This window comes from Psammomys obesus, unplaced genomic scaffold (genome assembly GCF_907164565.1).
Source record: "Psammomys obesus unplaced genomic scaffold, mPsaObe1.curated_primary_1811, whole genome shotgun sequence".
Classification (NCBI taxonomy): Eukaryota; Metazoa; Chordata; class Mammalia; order Rodentia; family Muridae; genus Psammomys; species Psammomys obesus.
The window spans coordinates 6,232,789-6,251,081 of NW_026590859.1; the positions used below are offsets into that span (position 1 = coordinate 6,232,789).

Here is an 18,293-nt window from a genome sequence, read left to right on the forward strand (position 1 = left end):
ATGAATAAACTCAGAAAATGTAAATAGAAATCAGTGGCAATATTTGAAAATCTAATAGCAAACATACACATGTAAAAATATGTACATACATATCACGCTACTAAACACACTGATTAATGACAAATGTACTAAAGATAATTATGGGATACATAGAAATAAATTCTAGTAAGAACATTGCATGTCAGATTCCATGAAGTAATGCTAAACTGCTGGAAAATTTACCACACTTATTCAAATGAAAAAGAACCATGCAAGTCCTTATTGTATGCTTACTTTCTCCATTTTGTTTCTTCTATGTGTATGTGATGTAATATAATTTTGCAACTCAGCTCACAAAATTACACAATATTCTACCCTCTTCTTCAATGTTGGACCCAGCTCTGTCACTTTTGGGACAACGGAAGGAGGTGGATAAAGAATGGGACAAAGAGTGGCTTCATGTCTGATTTGGGATGTGTTGGCAACTCTTTGGACACAGTGATGAAAGTGTATCCTAGTCCACGCTGTCCCTGAGGCCTGGATCCCAGAGCCCAGGGTTGAACTCGAGCTGAACTGACCTGAGCATGGGCAGGAGCTCAGTCCAGCCTGTCACTGCTGCTCTCCCACACCTGTAGGGCTTCTTTGACACTTCTCTGAAATTTTGCAGTTATCACAAAGCCAACACTGGCTGACAGAAACATCAACACCAGGAAATGATGCAGCTGCTGCAAAACCTAAACTGTGGGATCAGCTTGCGTGCAAAGGTAGAGGAAACATTGGTAGAAAGTTGGGGGAAATGTCTCACAGGTTGGAAAATGGTTACCCACAACAACCATTTGTAGACCATTGAAGAAAGTGTGCTTTGAGTAACTTAGAAGGAAAGGAGTGATCCAATAAACAGACAGACTCGAAATAGCTGGTTTAGAGTAAAAAGGCCAATACCAGGGCTCAGGGGCTCTAGAATGCCTGTGATAAAACAGAGGCAGGCTTCTATGGAGAAGAGGATGAACGAGACATGGGCAGACTGGTGATTTTCCAACTCACACTTCAAGAGAATATAGACCATACACATGAAAACCTAGGATTCTTAACAGATGAGCTAAGGATGAAGCAGAAGAGTGCTCCAGCCACGATGTGGCTAAAATATGTGTTAGTATCCAGTGCCCTAGAGCAGATAAAAGAGTAATGTAATAGAGAGTAAACTAACACCACAGCTGCACAGCTTTAGATATTCAGGAACTGACTGAAAGAAATATCTGGACTCTGTAGTGACCATTCACAAACATGTCTGTAGAGAAATAGCACAAGAATTCATGGAAGACTAAGACACTCCCACCAAAGTGGTTTGTAGAAACGTTTTCTCAACAATAATTTATGCATCAGAAACCCAATGTCATTTACAGAATTTTAATAACTTGAAACAAGGATTTTTCAAATTCATAAGGGAAGAATAAGGTTCCCTAAAAACTGTATATTTAAAAAAATAAGATAATGTGTGGGCATGAATGGAGGCTATGCCACCAGGTACTGAAACTATGAAGCTCTGAGGACTAACAGAAGGCACTGTGCAGTCACATGCAGCGTTCAGGGAGCAGACAGAAAAGTTGGAGGCTCCTTTATATCCAGTGTCATGGTCGCTGCAGTTGGCACCCATCCGCTGCTGGGGAAGGAAGACAGTGGGAAACTGATCAGAATGTCTTACACATGAAAAGAGGCATAACTGTGAAATCCAAATTACAAAAATCATTCCCCAAATTGGAGGAAAATGTCTTAAACTCTGGAACCATAAAGGTGAAAGCAGGGGACTTGGTTTTATCAAAGTTAATCATTTTTAATCCACAAAGACAAGGGTCATATTTGCTCTATGAATGACAGACAAGAGAAGACATTTCTGACAAGTAAAACTGACAGAGATCAATAGCTGGAATATACAAAGAACCGTAAATGAACAATAAAATGATAGAGAACCAGAGAAAATAGTAGAGCTAAAATACGTAACTCAGAAAGAATAGCTTACAGTCAAGGGGATGTGAAGACTCATGCTACAGAGGAAGAAAGGAAAAACAATAGGCTGCTTTGGTAGTTCAAAATTATCTTCGATAGATCCCAGGATAATCTATGTAGTGAGGATAAATACAGTGAGAGTAAATATATAAAAATGGCCACTGGTCCGGCAGCCTGTGCTGAGTTTCAGAAAATAATTTCAGTTGTCTATACAGACAATCATCCAGAAATGTTAATCATCATATTGCTTCTTGATTGGGAGATGAAAAGCCATCTTACTGCTCATTATCAGGAGAATAGGTAAGCTGTGGCAAACTCTTTCAGGGGCCAATGATGACATACTTCCTGCTGACACATGGGTAAATCAGATAGATGTAGTAGAGAGTAGAGACTAGGAAACAGAATGCATTCTGCAAACAAACTGCTATCTCTGTATATTAAAAAGCCTTATCTACACATTCTAACATCATATACATCTGAGACAAATAACAAAGAGATAAAAATAAAACAGCCTTCTGCTCCTCTTGGGTGTATCTGCTTCTTTTTTTTCTAGGGTTTTCAGTTGGGCCATTAAGTTGTTTGTATGTGCTGTTACGAATTTCTTCTTGCAGGCACTTAGTGCTATAAATTTTCCCCTGAGCACTGCTTTCAGTGTGTCCCATAAATTTGGGTATGTTGTGCCTTCATTTTCATTGAATTCTAGGAAGTCTTTAATTTCTTTCTTTATTTCTTCCTTAACCCAGCTGTCGTTGAGTAACAGGTTGTTCAGTTTCCATGTACGTGTAGGCAGTTTGTTATTTCTGTTGTTGTTGAGGTCCAGCTTAAGTCCATGGTGGTCAGATAGAATACAAGGGATTATTTCAATCTTTTTGTATCTGTTGAGGCTTTCTTTATGACCAACTATATGGTCTATTTTGGAGAACGTTCCATGTGGTGCTCAAAAGAAGGTATATTCTTTTGAGTTTGGATGAAAAGATCTGTAGACGTCTATTAGGTCCATTTGATTTAGGGTCTCTGTAAGTGTTTTTATTTCCCTATTTGTTTTCTGTCTAGTTGATCTGTCCCTTGGTGAGAGTGGGGTGTTGAAGTCTCCCACTATTAGGGTTTTAGGATCAATGTGTGATTTAAGCTTTAATATTGTTTCATTTACGAATGTAGGTGCTCTTGTATTTGGGGCATAGATATTCAAAATTGTGATGTCCTCTTGGTGGATTTTTCCTTTGATGAGAATATAGTGGCTGTCCTTATCTTTTTTGATTAACTTGGGTTGAAAGTCTATTTTATTAGATATTAGGATGGCTACTCCCGCTTGTTTTCTGGAACCATTTGCTTGAAAGACAGTTTTCCAGCCCTTTACTCTGAGGTAGTGTTTAATCCAATTAAAAAATGGGGAACAGAGTTAAACAGAGAATTCTCGACAGAGGAATATCAAATGGCAGAGAAACACTTAAAGAAATGCTCATCCTCATTAGCCATCAGGGAAATGCAAATCAAAACGACCCTGAGATATCACCTTACACCCATCAGAATGGCCAAAATGAAAAACTCAAGGGACAACACATGCTGGAGAGGTTGTGGAGAAAGGGGAACCCTCCTCCATTGCTGGTGGGAATGTAAACTGGTACAACCACTCTGGAAATCTATCTGGCGCTTTCTAAGACAATTAGGAATAGTGCTTCCTCAAGACCCAGCTATACCACTCCTAGGTATATACCCAAAGTTTGCTCAAGTACACAAAAGGGATATTTGCTCAACCATGTTTATAGCAGCTTTATTTGTAATAGCCAGAACCTGGAAACAACCCAGATGTCCATCAACGGAGGAATGGGTACAGAAATTGTGGTATTTTTACACAATGGAATACTACTCAGCAATCAAAAAGGAGGAAATCATGAAATTTGCAGGCAAATGGTGGGATCTAGAAAAGATCATCTTGAGTGAAATATCCCAGAAGGAGAAAGACAAACACGGTATATACTCACTTATATAGACCTATAAGATATAATAAACATAATGAAATCTATACACCTAAAAAAGATAATCAAGAGAGCGGACATGGGGTAAGATTATCAATCCTCGTTTTGAAAGACAGATGGGATACGCATTGAACATTGACAGGAGTTTACTGAGCGCATTGGAAAGACTCTAACTAGCAGTGTTTTCAAAGCAAAGACTCATGACCAAACCTCTGGCAGAGTACAGGGAATCATAAGAAAGAAGGGGTTTAGACTGATGAGGAAAGGATAGGAGCTCCACAAGGACCAAAGATATCTGGGCACAGGGTCTTTTCTGAGACTGACATGCAACCAAGGACCATGTATGAATGTAACCCAGAACCTCTGCTCAGATGTAGCCTGTGGTAGCTCAGTAACCAATTGGTTTCCCATAGTGAGGGGAACAAGGACTATTTCTAACAGGAACTCAATGGCTGGCTCTTTGGCCTCCCCACCCCCCAAGGGAGGAGCAGTCCTGTTAGGCCACAGAGGAGAGCTTTGCAGCCAGTCCTGAAGATACCTGATAAAACAGGATCAGATGAATGGGGAGGAGGTCCCCCCTATCAGTGGACTTGGCAAGGGGCACGGTGGAGATGAGGGAGGGAGGGAGGGACTGGGAGGGAATGAGGGATCGGGACACGGCTGGGATACAGAGTTAATAAAATGTAACTGATAAGAAAAAAATAAAATACAAAAAAAAAAAAACAAAATAAAACAGCAATGAGCTCAGACTCTTGGACAAAATCAACAGAATTGAGTCAATGGTGTTCCACATCTCTGAAATAAAGAGACGTAGGTATATCATTATTCAAAATTTAAAATCTGTTCAATGCATGGCTAATGGTTAAAGCAATTAAGATCAGGAGTCAGACAGACTGAATTCAAACTTAGCTGAGTCACACATTAGCGGCATGCTTTTAGGGCAAATTACATAATGTCATGGCTTGCATATGCAATGTATCCATAAGCTCAGGATTTGAATGTTTAGTTCTCCAGATGGTACCACTATTTTGGGATGTTTTTGAAATCTGGAGGTTTGGGCAGGGATACGAGAAGTAGGTCACAGTGAACGGGTCTTTGCAGTTACGCTACCCCTGGCCTCTTGTGTCTCTCGCCTTCTTCTTTCTGATCACCCACAACTGAGCCACTGTCCTTCTCCGTGCACATCCACTGCCATGACACCCTGCTCAAACACAGGGAGCCTAGCCCCCGAGGAAGGAGAGCTCAGAAACTGTGGGACAAAATAAATCTTTCCTCTTTAAACAGAGCCAGGAACTCTGTCAATGGGATACACTCCTCTCAGTCTCTCTTACTCTGTGTGAATACCTCGTAACGTTCCTGGGTGCATTGAAACTTTTTAATACAGCCAAAGAACTTAGCATAATACCATCATCCAGGTCTACATTTGGCTTCTAAACACAACTGTGCTGACCTGCCAAGGCACCCAGCCTTTGTGTCTCTTTCTTGTAGTCTACCCAATAACAGAACCTCACCTTCGCCTGCTACCCACTGGGGTCTCAGAATCCCACATTGCCGCCAGCATTAATGGGTTTCATCTATTACCCGTTCAATTGCTTTAGAATCTTATTTGTCCTCTGTTAGGAATCCTTTTAAAGAATGAAATGTAATTTCAATATATTGAGCTTTATGTTAGGTAGAAGATATTTCTTTCCATCATTAAATTTTGTGATGATAGCAATTCTTTGAGGATGTATTTATTCGCATTTCTTTAGAGTAGATTTCATTAGTGGTCATGTCATGTAGCTACTTAGTCACAGAGCTGGGATTTGAACTTACATTTTAAAGACTCCATTTCTTGTGTGTATGTATTGTGGCACATTGTTGAGACCTCTCCAAAGTTTATATTCGCACCACAGATCTTATTATAGAAAACAAGTCATGTAACAAGACTATCCTGTGTAATAATCATTTTGTTTCAGTACCTGTTTACTCATTTCCTAGCCCAGAGATTATGATACTTATTTCTGTGAATGAAGAGAATATTTTCATAATTTTGTACGTCTTGGTTTATAAGTGTGAGCACACCTGACACATCAGCACTGGCCTGTTTAGTTTGTCTGGCGGAATAGAACCTTGGCCAAACAGCAGCCTCAGAGATTCAAAATACAATCTCAGAGATTATTCCAAAGCTATCACTTTCAGAACAGTCAGCCTACACCCATCATCAAAACGTTTGTTTGCAATGACCGGAAATCTCAATTCAGGAGAATTAGCCCAACTCAAGACCTTGTTTCCAAAGTTTCCCAAAAGATTTTATTTTCCTGTGTTGAATTTTTTTCTTTTGAGATAGCAAGTAGTTCTTTTCTTCCCAACAAAACCGTGAAATCTGACTGACCCTGCAGATTTAACTGGAGTGTGAATGGCATCTCTTTAGGCTGCGGCTAGCCCGAGTGTTCCTCTGTTAGACCTTACAGTCACCCTACCCAGAGTTGTTCGGTCGTCTCTGAAATCAACACGTGCAAAACACACAGTTTCTCTTAGTTTTGTAAACATTAAGTAAAACCATTTTCTATATCTTTATTCTATTCTATTTTCCAGTTTCTATGTTTTTGGGGGTTGGGTGGGAGGAATGTGATAAACTCCATTTAAAACTTGGCTGCATGCTACAGATGGCACAAGCCAGCACTTCCCTGGTCAGAATTCACAACCTAAGACGCAGTGTGGCACCTTCCGGAGACACTTCCCCAGTAATCTCCTTCACTGAAAGCATCCTTCTCAAAAGCTATGCTGCAAAAGAGTTTATAACCCAAGACCTTTGCTCTGTCTACTCTTGTCTTCCCCCTCCCCCCACCGTACATTTGACATCAAATTTAAAGACACTTTCTACTGAGAAGAAGGTCCTGCCACTTCAGAACTCCTGCAGCAGTTACGGCAAAGTGCTCTGAATATCTTCAAAGGCCCCACAGTTGGTGCTAGCTTGCTTTCTGACTGGCACACATGTGAAGCAGAGAGTTTTAGTTGCGTACCATAGACTCGGTAGGCAAGTCTCTTGTGTAAGGGCACTGCTAACACCCCCCGGTGACAGTGTCACCTACGTAATTTTTCTGCTAATAAACAAATTTGAACTAGCTAGGAATTCTAAATTTTGAGACTAGTTATTTATCTGAAATATGCTCCGGAGGAATCGCCATGCAATCCTGCACTGAATTTAATTTAAACAGTAACAGAGAAAACAAATCTCTGTGGAGGATATTCGACAATAATGAAATATTTCTCTCAGCGGGTGAGCTGGTAGCAATCGCATTGCTGTGATCCAAGCTCACGTTGCGGTAGGTCATTACCATCATAACAAGCCCTTGGACCAACTGGTGTGGACACGCAACATTGAGCCACTGATGGCCACATTATTTCAGAACTTGAGCTTCATGGAGAAAGAGACAGATAGTCCTGAAAAAAGAGGATTATATTTTGAAATTTTTTTCTTCTCTACTTTGTTCCATAATAAGATTCAACTCACAATCAATCTGACTACTTGTTTTGGTTGTTCAGACCACGAAGGGACAGAAGAATCAAGAAGCTAGATTGGGAAGGAGCAGATGCTCCAACTTAAATACATCTGTATCCAGCGGACTATGGAAAGGCCTATTCAGCATGGAAGTCACTGCAGAAAAGCCAACCTTTAAAAAGCTCTTGCTTTCCTTTCACAAATTACTCATGAGTGAAGTTGTTAAATGAGCAAGGTAGACTAGAAGTTTCTGTGCAGTTCCAAGAATAAAGCACTTTTACCCTCAATTTCATCTTATTTCTACCCTCCACACAAACCAACAACTTGGAAAACATGAGTAGGAAAAAAATGTTCAGTCTAAAGTAAAATAAATAAATAAATAAATCATAATTTTAACATTTTTTGTTTGTTTTTTGTCCCCTAACATGTAAACATATTTCAAACCATGCTAAAAGGCCAGATGTACAGATTAAAATAAAATGACCATGAAATGCTAAGAATACAAATTGCTGAGCTGACAACTCTATCAACTCCATTTAATACTGGTAAATTCCTAGATGTGGACTGAATAATCAAATAAAAGATGTTCTCTTGGGCCAGAAGAGATGGCTCAGTGGTTAAGAGCACTTGCTGTTTTTGTAGAAGACGGGGTTCAGTTTCTAGCACTAGCAAGTATTAACCCCAACTCCAGGGAATCTGCTGCCCTCTTCTGGCCTCTGAGGGTATCTTCACTCACATGAGCACACACATTAACACACAGCAACACTCAACATTAGAGTACAACAATCCTTTTTAAAACGTTCCCTTGTGTTTGGGGGAGGGAAAATATATAAAGCGAGATGGAATTGGGTTGAGAGGTTGTCACTCACTTGGCATTTAGTCCCCTGTCTTTGTGGGAACAAATGTAAAGTGAGAGCTCTTGCCTTGGATTTCTTCTTTAGGTACAAACATGCAGAGCCAAAGCAAGCATGCTCTTTATTTCAAGGCCATTTATGGCTTGAGAACAATTACAAAGACACGGAGTACTGGATTCTTCCTGATCTTCAGGTTAAATCATCTGGAGATCTCCAAATATCCCAACTCCCAGGCCGCACTGTAGACTTCAGCGAGAGCACATCTGGGTTTCATGGACGACATATGTGCATCCGGAGAGTCCGGTGCTTCTAGGAAGTTTACAACACGGGCACGGGCACACGTTTGAGAACCACTGATCTTTAAAACAGCTGCTTACAGTGGTATCAAGGCTGTTGTCAGTCAACTTCTTTAAAATAATTGGGATGAGACACCAAAGGGCATGTCTCATCTTGTAAGTTATGATTTACTGGTTATATTACCATTCAGTGTTAAAGTTAAAAGTTATTTTATGGATTTTTCTCATTTTGTATGTATTCAAGAAGTGTTATAAAAGTCAATAACATGGGTTTTCAGCTTTCAATGCCTAAGGTGTTTGGAATGCAATGTTTGGCTAGTGCTTATTTTTTTTTCCTCAAGGGAAAAAATTTAATATTGTTCATTAAAATAATCTGAGAAGTAATGTGCATCTTTTCTAATACATTAAAATGTGAAATAATTTCTTGAAAAACTGTTAACAATTGAATGATCCCTAAGAACAAATAATATACAAATCTACCTGATTTCTAAACTGACAAACACAACTTCTAAAAATGTCAAAATCCCACTGTCACTTCCTTTTATGCCTGAAGCTGCTATGATAATGTCTGTACCATAAAAGTTGTCTCGCAATTATAGGTTATGAAAAACCTAGAAAATGTTTGTGTTTTTTAAAGTGCACGAGCGTGCCTCACATATGTTTTCAAAGGAGGACGACTCCTGAAGAATGTGAACAGGGTGCCCTGTTCTAGGTCTGAAAGGTGACACAAATATGCGAGCAACTGAAAATATATTAATGTGAAATACTCTGCTGGGCTTTTGCCACTCGACAGACATTAAAACAATCACAGAGGACTCTGAGTTTTCTTTCTAGCTAGCTAGGTAATCTCGTGGTCCTAAAAAAATGCCAGTTCTGGCTAGTAGCCTTTGTGTCATTGTTGTGTGTCTCTGGAGAACTGGTCACCTTGGAAAGGTGGGCAAGCAGACTGACAAAACAGTCTCCGTCTGGGCAGAGCAAGTAAAGACAAAGGCAGGGACAGCAAGGAGGAGTATATCAGCACTCAGCTGATGGCTCCAGGAGGGTTCGGGGGAAGCTCCACATTGACCTGGAGCAGCAAGGGCAATAAAAGGTCACTTGCTGTCAGCAGGGCTGTTTAACCCTCCTGAATTCCAAGACAGCCTCCTCCCTTTGCCGTGATCCAGGGCTCCACCAAGACTTCCCATTCAGGAGAGCTGGCCAGTGGCTGTCCTGTGAACTCCCTCCACCAAAGCCAGGCGCTGCCTGAGCTGTGTGCGCGCCAGCCCAGGAGCTTGATTTAATTGTTGATAGAAGGAAATAATAGATCTCTCTCACAGGTTTTAATACGATCTTAAAATAGGGGAAACTTTTCTGTTATGACATTGACGTAGAGGCGATGATTTTGAGTAATGTAGGATGATGTGGGGCTGCTTAAGATTAAATACGAGCTATATAAAGGCCTGTCAGAATGAATTCTAATGTGCCATGAGACACTTTGCATACCCTTAAATATGCAAAATGTCTCTTGGCACCCTAGAATTCATTCTGACAAGCCTTTATATAGCTCTTACTTAAAGTCCTACTTTATTTTTAGGGACTGGGTCCTCAGAGCTACTCTTTCAGTGGAGGTGACAAAGGGCACTGTGGATCCATTTGTTTTTGTTTTTGTTTTGTTTTGTTTTTGTGAGGGAAAAAAGAAACACAATACAAAAAAGCAGCGAAAAGTGGAAGCTTGTTTAATATTGTTCTACCATCCTCCTGAAAGGCATAATAATTTGAGTTACATATCTGAACTGATTGGAGTCACAGAATCATAGCTCCTTTTTGCATTTAACAATATATACAATATAAAATAAATACATTTACACAAATGGACATTTGCTGGAGCACACAGTATGGTACACATCACAAAAATATACAATTGATTGCTTTACAGATGTGATGCCCATCTACAGCTATAGACATGGTTTCATTAGTATTATTAATTATTATTATCATAATTATTTTTACTACTGGCTATAATGCAACTCCTGGATCATTGTAAGCAGGTTAAATTTTGTTTTGTCCGTTTACGATCTTTGCACATAAGACTGCCATAAAATGTTGTCCCAGGCAGGTAAACAGAGATGCTTAAATAATTAAAATACAATCACCGACATCCATTTTCTCTTCTATAAGAAAAATAGCAGTTTTAAATTTTTTATATCTTTTATGTCATCATTTAAATGCAAAATAGTGGAATAAATACAACAATCTGATTTGATTAAAACACGAGTGTCGCTACACGGAGGCAACACAATCATATTGCTTTAAATAAGAACAAACCTAAGAGAAAAATAAACCTGTAAATTGCAAGGCTAACACATATACTTGGTGACTTCCTGACCCTTGGCATTAACTAAACGGTCTTGCTTGAAACTTGAAAAAGCAATAAACTTTGCTCGAGCAAGGTACAAGTGGGTGTTTACCCTAAAGCCCGTGCATCTCTTTTAGATCTACTGTTTAAGCTGGTTTAGTTCCCCTTAGTTGTGAGATATCTGTTGTTCTAAAAGGCCAAGTCTTCTAAACCGACGACTACACGTCGTACCCGACTCTTTCAAGGAGTCCCTGTCTCACGTGATCACGCGCAGGCTCTGGCTTCAGCGTGATACAGTGAAATGCTGGGTATATTGTCTGTATTCCATTTGTATATGTAGCGTCATCGCGCAGCAGTAATTTAAACCCTGCATAAGCCTTCTGGAAAAGAACATTTTTAAACACTTACATGAGGAAAGAATCTTACAGGATCAGCACCTTTTTTTATCCCCCCAGGAGTTGTATTTTCTGTTGATGTTTTGTCAGGGATTTGCCAATTTTTTTTAACTTATCACAGCTATCAATTTCAAGTTATTGACCATCCGAATGAATTGCTAATGATGATTTACCTAGATTCACACTACAGTCACTTTCTCTACTGAGAAGCACAATCTACGATATATTCCCATATAGCTAATGATAGATACACAGTATTCCTAGCACGAGGCTGAGGCCGTCCTCAGCCCAAGGTATTTTGCTTAAAGCACACAAAGTAGCAATAGTTTTGGAAGCAAGTCCGCACCAAAAAGTTTTGCAACAACACAGAGGGAGTTAATAACATCTGAGAGATGATCGGGTGAAAGCCATATATACAGCATTTAAAAATTAGACTTATCTATATTCTTGAATATTCAAAGCTTTATGTCTAAGCTATACATTGGTATTCTATAATAAACCATTAGAGAAATTATCCCTCGTTTTGAAAATATTAATATGATTTTGATGTGTGGTTGATCGTAATGAATACTGGTTTGGAGTTTCAATCTCTTAGTTATTACTGGTAAGGAGTAGAATACACTACTGTAGTCTCCTGAGGAAGTGTACATCCAATACTGTCTCTAATTCTACCCTGTGTCTAAAAGCACACACCACAAGAATCCAAACACCACGAGAACAAGACGACAGTTTCTGAATGCAACGTAAAGTTCAGAAAAGCGCAGCAAACATGGAACATTGAAGCTGAACTATTCTTTTGTTGGTTAGGAGTACAACTTTAATTACATCTGTGTACATATAATAAGACTGTCCACAGAATACAGAGAGCAGCTACTAACACTGGTCCATTGGTAAAGCATTCTATGGAGGTTACTGTTTTCTGGTTATTCGGCGACTGTAGGTTTCGGGAGGGGGCATCTGATTTCTTCCTTAGATTACACCTGGTTACAGTCTGAAACCTGACTGACTTTCACGCTGTGACCACAGTTGTCAAAAAGTACATCTGTTGGCTTAGCTTTTGGTGAAAACAAACAAAGAAACAAAACAAAGCTGCGGATTAATTTGAGCAACCATTTTTAAGTGAATCAACTCCTGCGGATTGGGGCTTCAGAACTTGGTCAGGCGTCTGCTGTCTGTGATGGGTGGTAGGTTTGAATTCTGGCTTTTGCCTTATTGCCTCTGAAATGATAGTGGCTCACAGCTCCTTCTGAGAGTTTGTAACTGCGCACGGGCGGCATCTCATTGCTAAGCACGAGGGCAGCTAAATCGTATGGCGACTGTCCCTCCCAGCGGGGAGGTGGATGGTGCTGATTCTCCAGAGAGGGATCCCAAGTGCAGTGCTCACGGATGCGAGCGCTCGCTGTCACGGTAGGTGTAATCTAATCCTTGGTGTCAGTGAACATTTAGGCAAACTGGAGCTCGTGGAAGAAACTGGTGTTTGGGACCAGACTGGCACACAACATAAATTGCATCCGTGGTAATATGCACCTTCCCTTCAACTATTGCTTGAGTTAAGTTAAATCCCCATATTAATAAATGGCTGAAAAGTGGTAAAGCTGGTACAAAAAAATCTCCATTTGTAAGAACGAAACTTTTTTTTTTAAAAATCTTCCTTCAGGGTTCATTTGTCCTTCATTAGAGTTCAATTGTTCAAAGCCAGCACGAAGTTGCGGTATCCTTACCCCTCTCTAGTATTGCATGAATGAATAAAGCTTAAACGATTCCCTGAAAAAGTTACATAGTAGCTAAACTAACCAATACCTGGAAGACTTGACAAAAGAATTAAGGAATCAAATGGCTATAACTGATCTAGATGAGAAAGCAAGGAGAAGCAGCCAATGCCTCGCCTAAGTTGCCTGACCAGAGGCTGCTCCATGGACTCTAATACTGCACTAAGTCGATTCGCTTGTGTTGCACTGTACTTTAGGGACGGTTCTCTCTTTGATTCCTTACTCACTGGGGATGTCATGGTTCACGACAAGTTCACTGGCGTCCATATTATAGATCTCTGTCCTTTGGCAGGGCTGGCTTCCATCTCTTTCCAGTTAGAGACCGCTTTTAAGAGTTCAGCAGCAGAAGAAAGGGAAGAAAAGGAAAAGACAGGGAAGGAAGAGAAAGGGAAGAGATACAAGAGGTAAAGGAAATGTTCCTCCCAGTTACAGGTATTGACTATGTAGAGTGAAAGGAGAGGTGAGAAAGGAAAGAAGAAGAGCAAGGCAAGGAAAGAAGGTTGGGGAAAGGAAGAAGCGGGGAAGAAAGGAAAAGAGAAAGAGGGAGTGGGAGGAAGGAAGGGAGGGAAGAGAAAGGAGGAACCACTAATGAAAGAAGCAAAATATATGATGAGGAACAAGGGGGAGTGGTTGGACCACAGGGACATGACGAGGGAGCGGTGGGATACAGCGGAGGGAACCTATCAGGAAGATGTGGCGGAATCCGCAGGCTGCATCGTACGGCTGCTGCTAAGATGTCAGTGCAGTCTGTTGATTCTCAATGTTGTTCACTAAACTCTAAGGTTCTTCGACATCACTCTTGGGTTTATCTTCCCTTCTCAACGTGCAGGGTGGGAGGGCTCAGGGGGGCTTTTAGTCAGACCTTGGCCTCCAGCATTTCCAAAAACAGTTTGTGCATGGGGACTTTGCCTTCTAGTTTGATGTTGTAGAAGTGCTGGACGGCTTTGGTGGAGGTCTGCCTCAGAAGGGGCAGCGTCATCAGCATCTTGCCTGCACGCCGAGGGTCTTCCATGTGCTGGCCAGCCTCGTAATCCTGCAGGGCCTCATGCAACACATCCTGAAGTTTCTGAACAGCTTCCACATCTTCTATGTGCATGGAATCTGGACAATGAAGCAAAATATGTCAGCAATCGTGAGAACAGCAGAAATCAAAACAACCAAAAAATGCAGCTTATTACACACGCACGCACGCGCGCACGCGCGCACACACACACACACACACACACACACACACACCATACAACAATATCACAAGGAACACAGATGAAAATATTCTCAATTAAATACTTGTATGCTCTTAGGTACCCCAGGGTCAAAGCTGCTTCTGACGTCTATATGTTTTTCCCTGACTGACACTTGGTAATCTTCAATATGATTTAGGAGGTAGACAGGAATTATCTACATATATTTCCAGCATCTATTGCCTGTTGACTAACAGAACACTTTGCTAATATAATTCAGGCAGCTTGACCCACAGCCTTTTTCATGTGTTAATTTAACGAAGAATTATAGCAAGGGATTTAGAACACAGGTGACTATGGGGGTGAGGGTAGATTTGGAAGGAGTTGGAGGAGAGAAATAAATATGATCCAAATATATTATGAAGAATTATCAAGGAATAAATAAAAAGATAATTTTTTAAAAAAATAAATATTAGCTGCAATAAACTTTAAATTCCCAAATTCCCAAAAGCCCATATTTCCCAAAGGTTAGAAAAAAGTTAATGACTAAGATCATAATTAACAACTCCACATGAAACACAGCCTCTTACTACAGTAACATCCCAGTAGTTTCTTAGTATACCAAGACTTCCAATGCATTGCTCCCATCTTATTGAGTTGTTCTTATATGCTCGATTTCCCTGCCAACCCTGAGTTGTGAAATATTTTCCAGCTTTGTACCAGTGAACTCTGCCCCTAGATTGACTCATTTAACAATCCAATTCAGTAAGGAACAAAAAGGGTTAACAAGGTTGCTGTAATTATCCTTGTGAGAAATGTGAAATGCGGATAAAAAATAAAACAGACACTTAATTATATACAAGTTTGAATCATTTAGCACGTTTTATTGATTCCGATGACAGTTTATCTGTTAATTGCACGTAATGGAGTCTCCGGGGACCCTTCCTGTTTAATAATCCCTTTCCTCTGTGAACATCCAGTGCAAGATATATGTAGTTAGCCAAAGTTTCACACCATTCACACAGAGATCACAGACTGAACTAAAGAGAACCGTGGGAAAAACAAAAACAAACAACAACAAACAGGCAAGGGAATTAGGACAAAACATATAACCAACAAAATGCTGTTAAAACCCTTCTGTTTGTTCAAACTATTTTGTTGTTTGTTTGTTTGATTTTTATTATATAAAACTATTTCACGAAGTCATTGGTAAATCGGCCAGTATTTATACTAAGTGGATAATGGTAGAGTAGTGTTTTTACTTCCAGGAAAAACAAACAAACAAACAAACAAAAACGATGCTCTCTTGGAGCTCAGATCAAGTTGGCACGTTAACCACGGCTTCTCCTGAGCAGTATAATGCAGTGGTGCTCAGACATGAGGAAGGGTTGAAAGACCCCCAGCTGGAAGTCCTGCTATTTATTCCTTCTTGCTCCTTCTCCCCACCTGAAAAGGATCTTGGGAGAAACTGGAGTCTGAAGGAAGTCGCAGGGTCATTGCCCGACTCCACAATGCAGCATCAAGAGGTCACCATCTGTGGAGGGGCGGGACTAGACGGTGATACAGTCACTTTGTAGACACCTGTCCTGTGAATAGCCCTTCACCTTGTGCTTTCCTCGGCTCAAACATGGTTTGTGTTTGCGTGTGGATGTGAGCGTTGTGCTCGCACGTTGGAGTGTGTAAGTCTACCTGTGTACCCACATACGCACCTGAATGGCCTTCTTTAAGCATTATCAATGATGCTTTCTGAGAGAGGCTCTCTCAGTGGTTTGGAATTCGCCAAGGCAGCTCGAGTCCCCTGAGTCTCCTGTCTCTGCCTCCCAGCACTGGGATTGCAAGCTCCTGCCTTTTTGTCATGAATTCTTGTGATTCAAACACTGGTCCTCAGGCTGGCATGGGAACCAATTTACCAACTGAGCCATCTCACTAACTTCATGACTTGGTTTACCTTCAACAAATTCAGCTTCTTGAATATATATCAGTGAATATAGTAGAGCTGCCCAATGAGCTCATGCCATTGACTCTTGAGCAAATGTCCTTGCTGTATACTTGAACATATTTTGGATAAATGCCTAGCAGTGGTATAGCTGGATCTTGAGGAAGCACGTTTTCCTAATTTTCTGAGAAAGTGCCAGATTGACTTCCAAAGTGGTTGTACACGTTTACATTCCCACCAACAATGGAGGAGGGTTCCCCATTCTCCACATCCTCTCCAGCAAGTGTTGTCACTTGAGTTTTTGCTCTTAGCCATGGGCGTAGGGTGAAATCTCAGGGTCGTTTTGACTATCAGTCGTCATCCACAGCAGTCTCTAAAGTGTTCCTAGCAGTGACATCTCCAACTGTACTAAGCTGGTAGCTTTACAGGGGTCAGGACTAATGATTAGAAAGATTTCACATTTTCCCAATCTGTCTCCAAGTTCCTTCCTTTGGTTTGGGTTAGAACTACTGTAACAAACTCGAGTGTATGTCTCTTTTCTATGTGACGTGCCTTTAAACATGAGACTCCAGCTGCAACCCTCCCCTTAGCTCTTCCGTTGCTGCTGCTCTGGCCTGGCCCAGCAAGATATACGCGCGGATGTCACAGGAAATGAGGCGAGAACAAATAGCAGAGCGATATGCTCACAAACAGCAATTAAGACTTCAAACTACTCTTTAAAGGCTGTGATTTAGCTGAAGAGATTTAAAATGATTTAATCAAATTACTATGATAATTCAACTTCCCATTTACAGAAGAGATTCTAACTCGTTTTAGCTTTACTCATTCTCAGATCTGCTAATACTTTAAATGCAAACTCACTAAATCTGAACTATTTAATTAGACCATGATTCAGCTGGCAGACCACTGAAGGAAATATTTATCTCCATTAGGGGCCCTAGTTCAAGTGCCGGTTCTGTAGCTTTAATCTGCTCTGTGGGTCGGGCTCAGCTGACATGCAGATGACAGACTCAGTGGAAATGACATTCACTGATTGTTTGGTGTCTTTTCAAGTACATGTCCAGGGACACAGGTATCAGGGTCAGAAGGAATGGAAGCAAGGTAAATGTAATAACAGGGTCATCAGTTCACGAATGCACTGGCAGGGTAAGGCTGCACAGAAAGAACACTCGGGGTCAGCTGGTAAGTACCTGGATACCTAGGCCCAAGTCCAGAACCTCTAAACCAAAGTATTGGGGTTTGCTCCATAACTTTCCACTAAATCTTGGTTGAGGAGTACTGAAAAGGATAACAAATATATACATGCTATTAAAAAGAATTAAGTTTACAAAATATAACCTGAGTTCAAGTGAGGCATATACTACTACTCATATGTTGTTTCACCCTTTAGTGATTCCTTTCATGACTAGCCATGTAGAATGCTTTTAGTATGTATGTATGTATGCCTGCATGCATGTATGTACATATGTATATATGCATGTATGTAATGTATATGCGTGCTTTTCTGTATGTCCGTGCACCATGTGTGTGTAGTACCTGCAGAGGTCAGAAGAGGGCCTCATATCCCCCGAGACTTCGGTTCCTGACAGTTGTGAACTACCATGTGAGTGCTGGGCATAGAACCTCAGTGCTCTTAATCACTGAGTCACCTCTCCAGTTCCACTTTCCTAATATTTGATATTTTCCCCTGTGAATGAGACCATACGGAAGGGCATCATTCCAGTCTTTGACTCCAAGAATAGAGATAAATACATCTATTTTTGTAGTTAGAACATTTAGTGACTCTAACTGTAATAAAGGATTGGCAGTTTCTACAGCTAGAGACATGGGCATGGCTCCTCAAAAGACCATAATCCAATTTGGGGATTGACTTCCTGCTTGTAGCTCACTCGCCATAATGGTGTCTCAGTACCCAGATCTTACTCTGAGCTAGAAATGAATATCAGAAATATGTAAGTATGTCCAGTGTGAAGCCTAGCACGTAGCACGAATCACCATAACCAGCGGTCTACTTTGTGAAACAGAGATGGCCACTTTACCGGCAGAGGATGCAGAGATGGCTGAGAGCTTTCCTGGCGTGTGGG

The 18,293-nt window shown here is 40.7% G+C and overlaps 1 protein-coding gene across 10 annotated transcripts in view; it reads right to left on the bottom strand.

The window, feature by feature from the left end:
• Positions 1–10,291: 10,291 nt before the first annotated feature.
• The window catches only part of Esrrg (estrogen related receptor gamma), a 569,612-nt gene continuing 561,610 nt past the window's right edge, over positions 10,292–18,293 (bottom strand). For all 10 annotated transcript variants that reach the window (XM_055609225.1, XM_055609227.1, XM_055609219.1 and 7 more), the window contains one exon: positions 10,292–14,193. In XM_055609225.1, the coding sequence (XP_055465200.1) occupies positions 13,949–14,193 (245 nt within the window). In that variant the 3' untranslated portion in view covers positions 10,292–13,948. The remainder of the gene's footprint in view (positions 14,194–18,293) is intronic.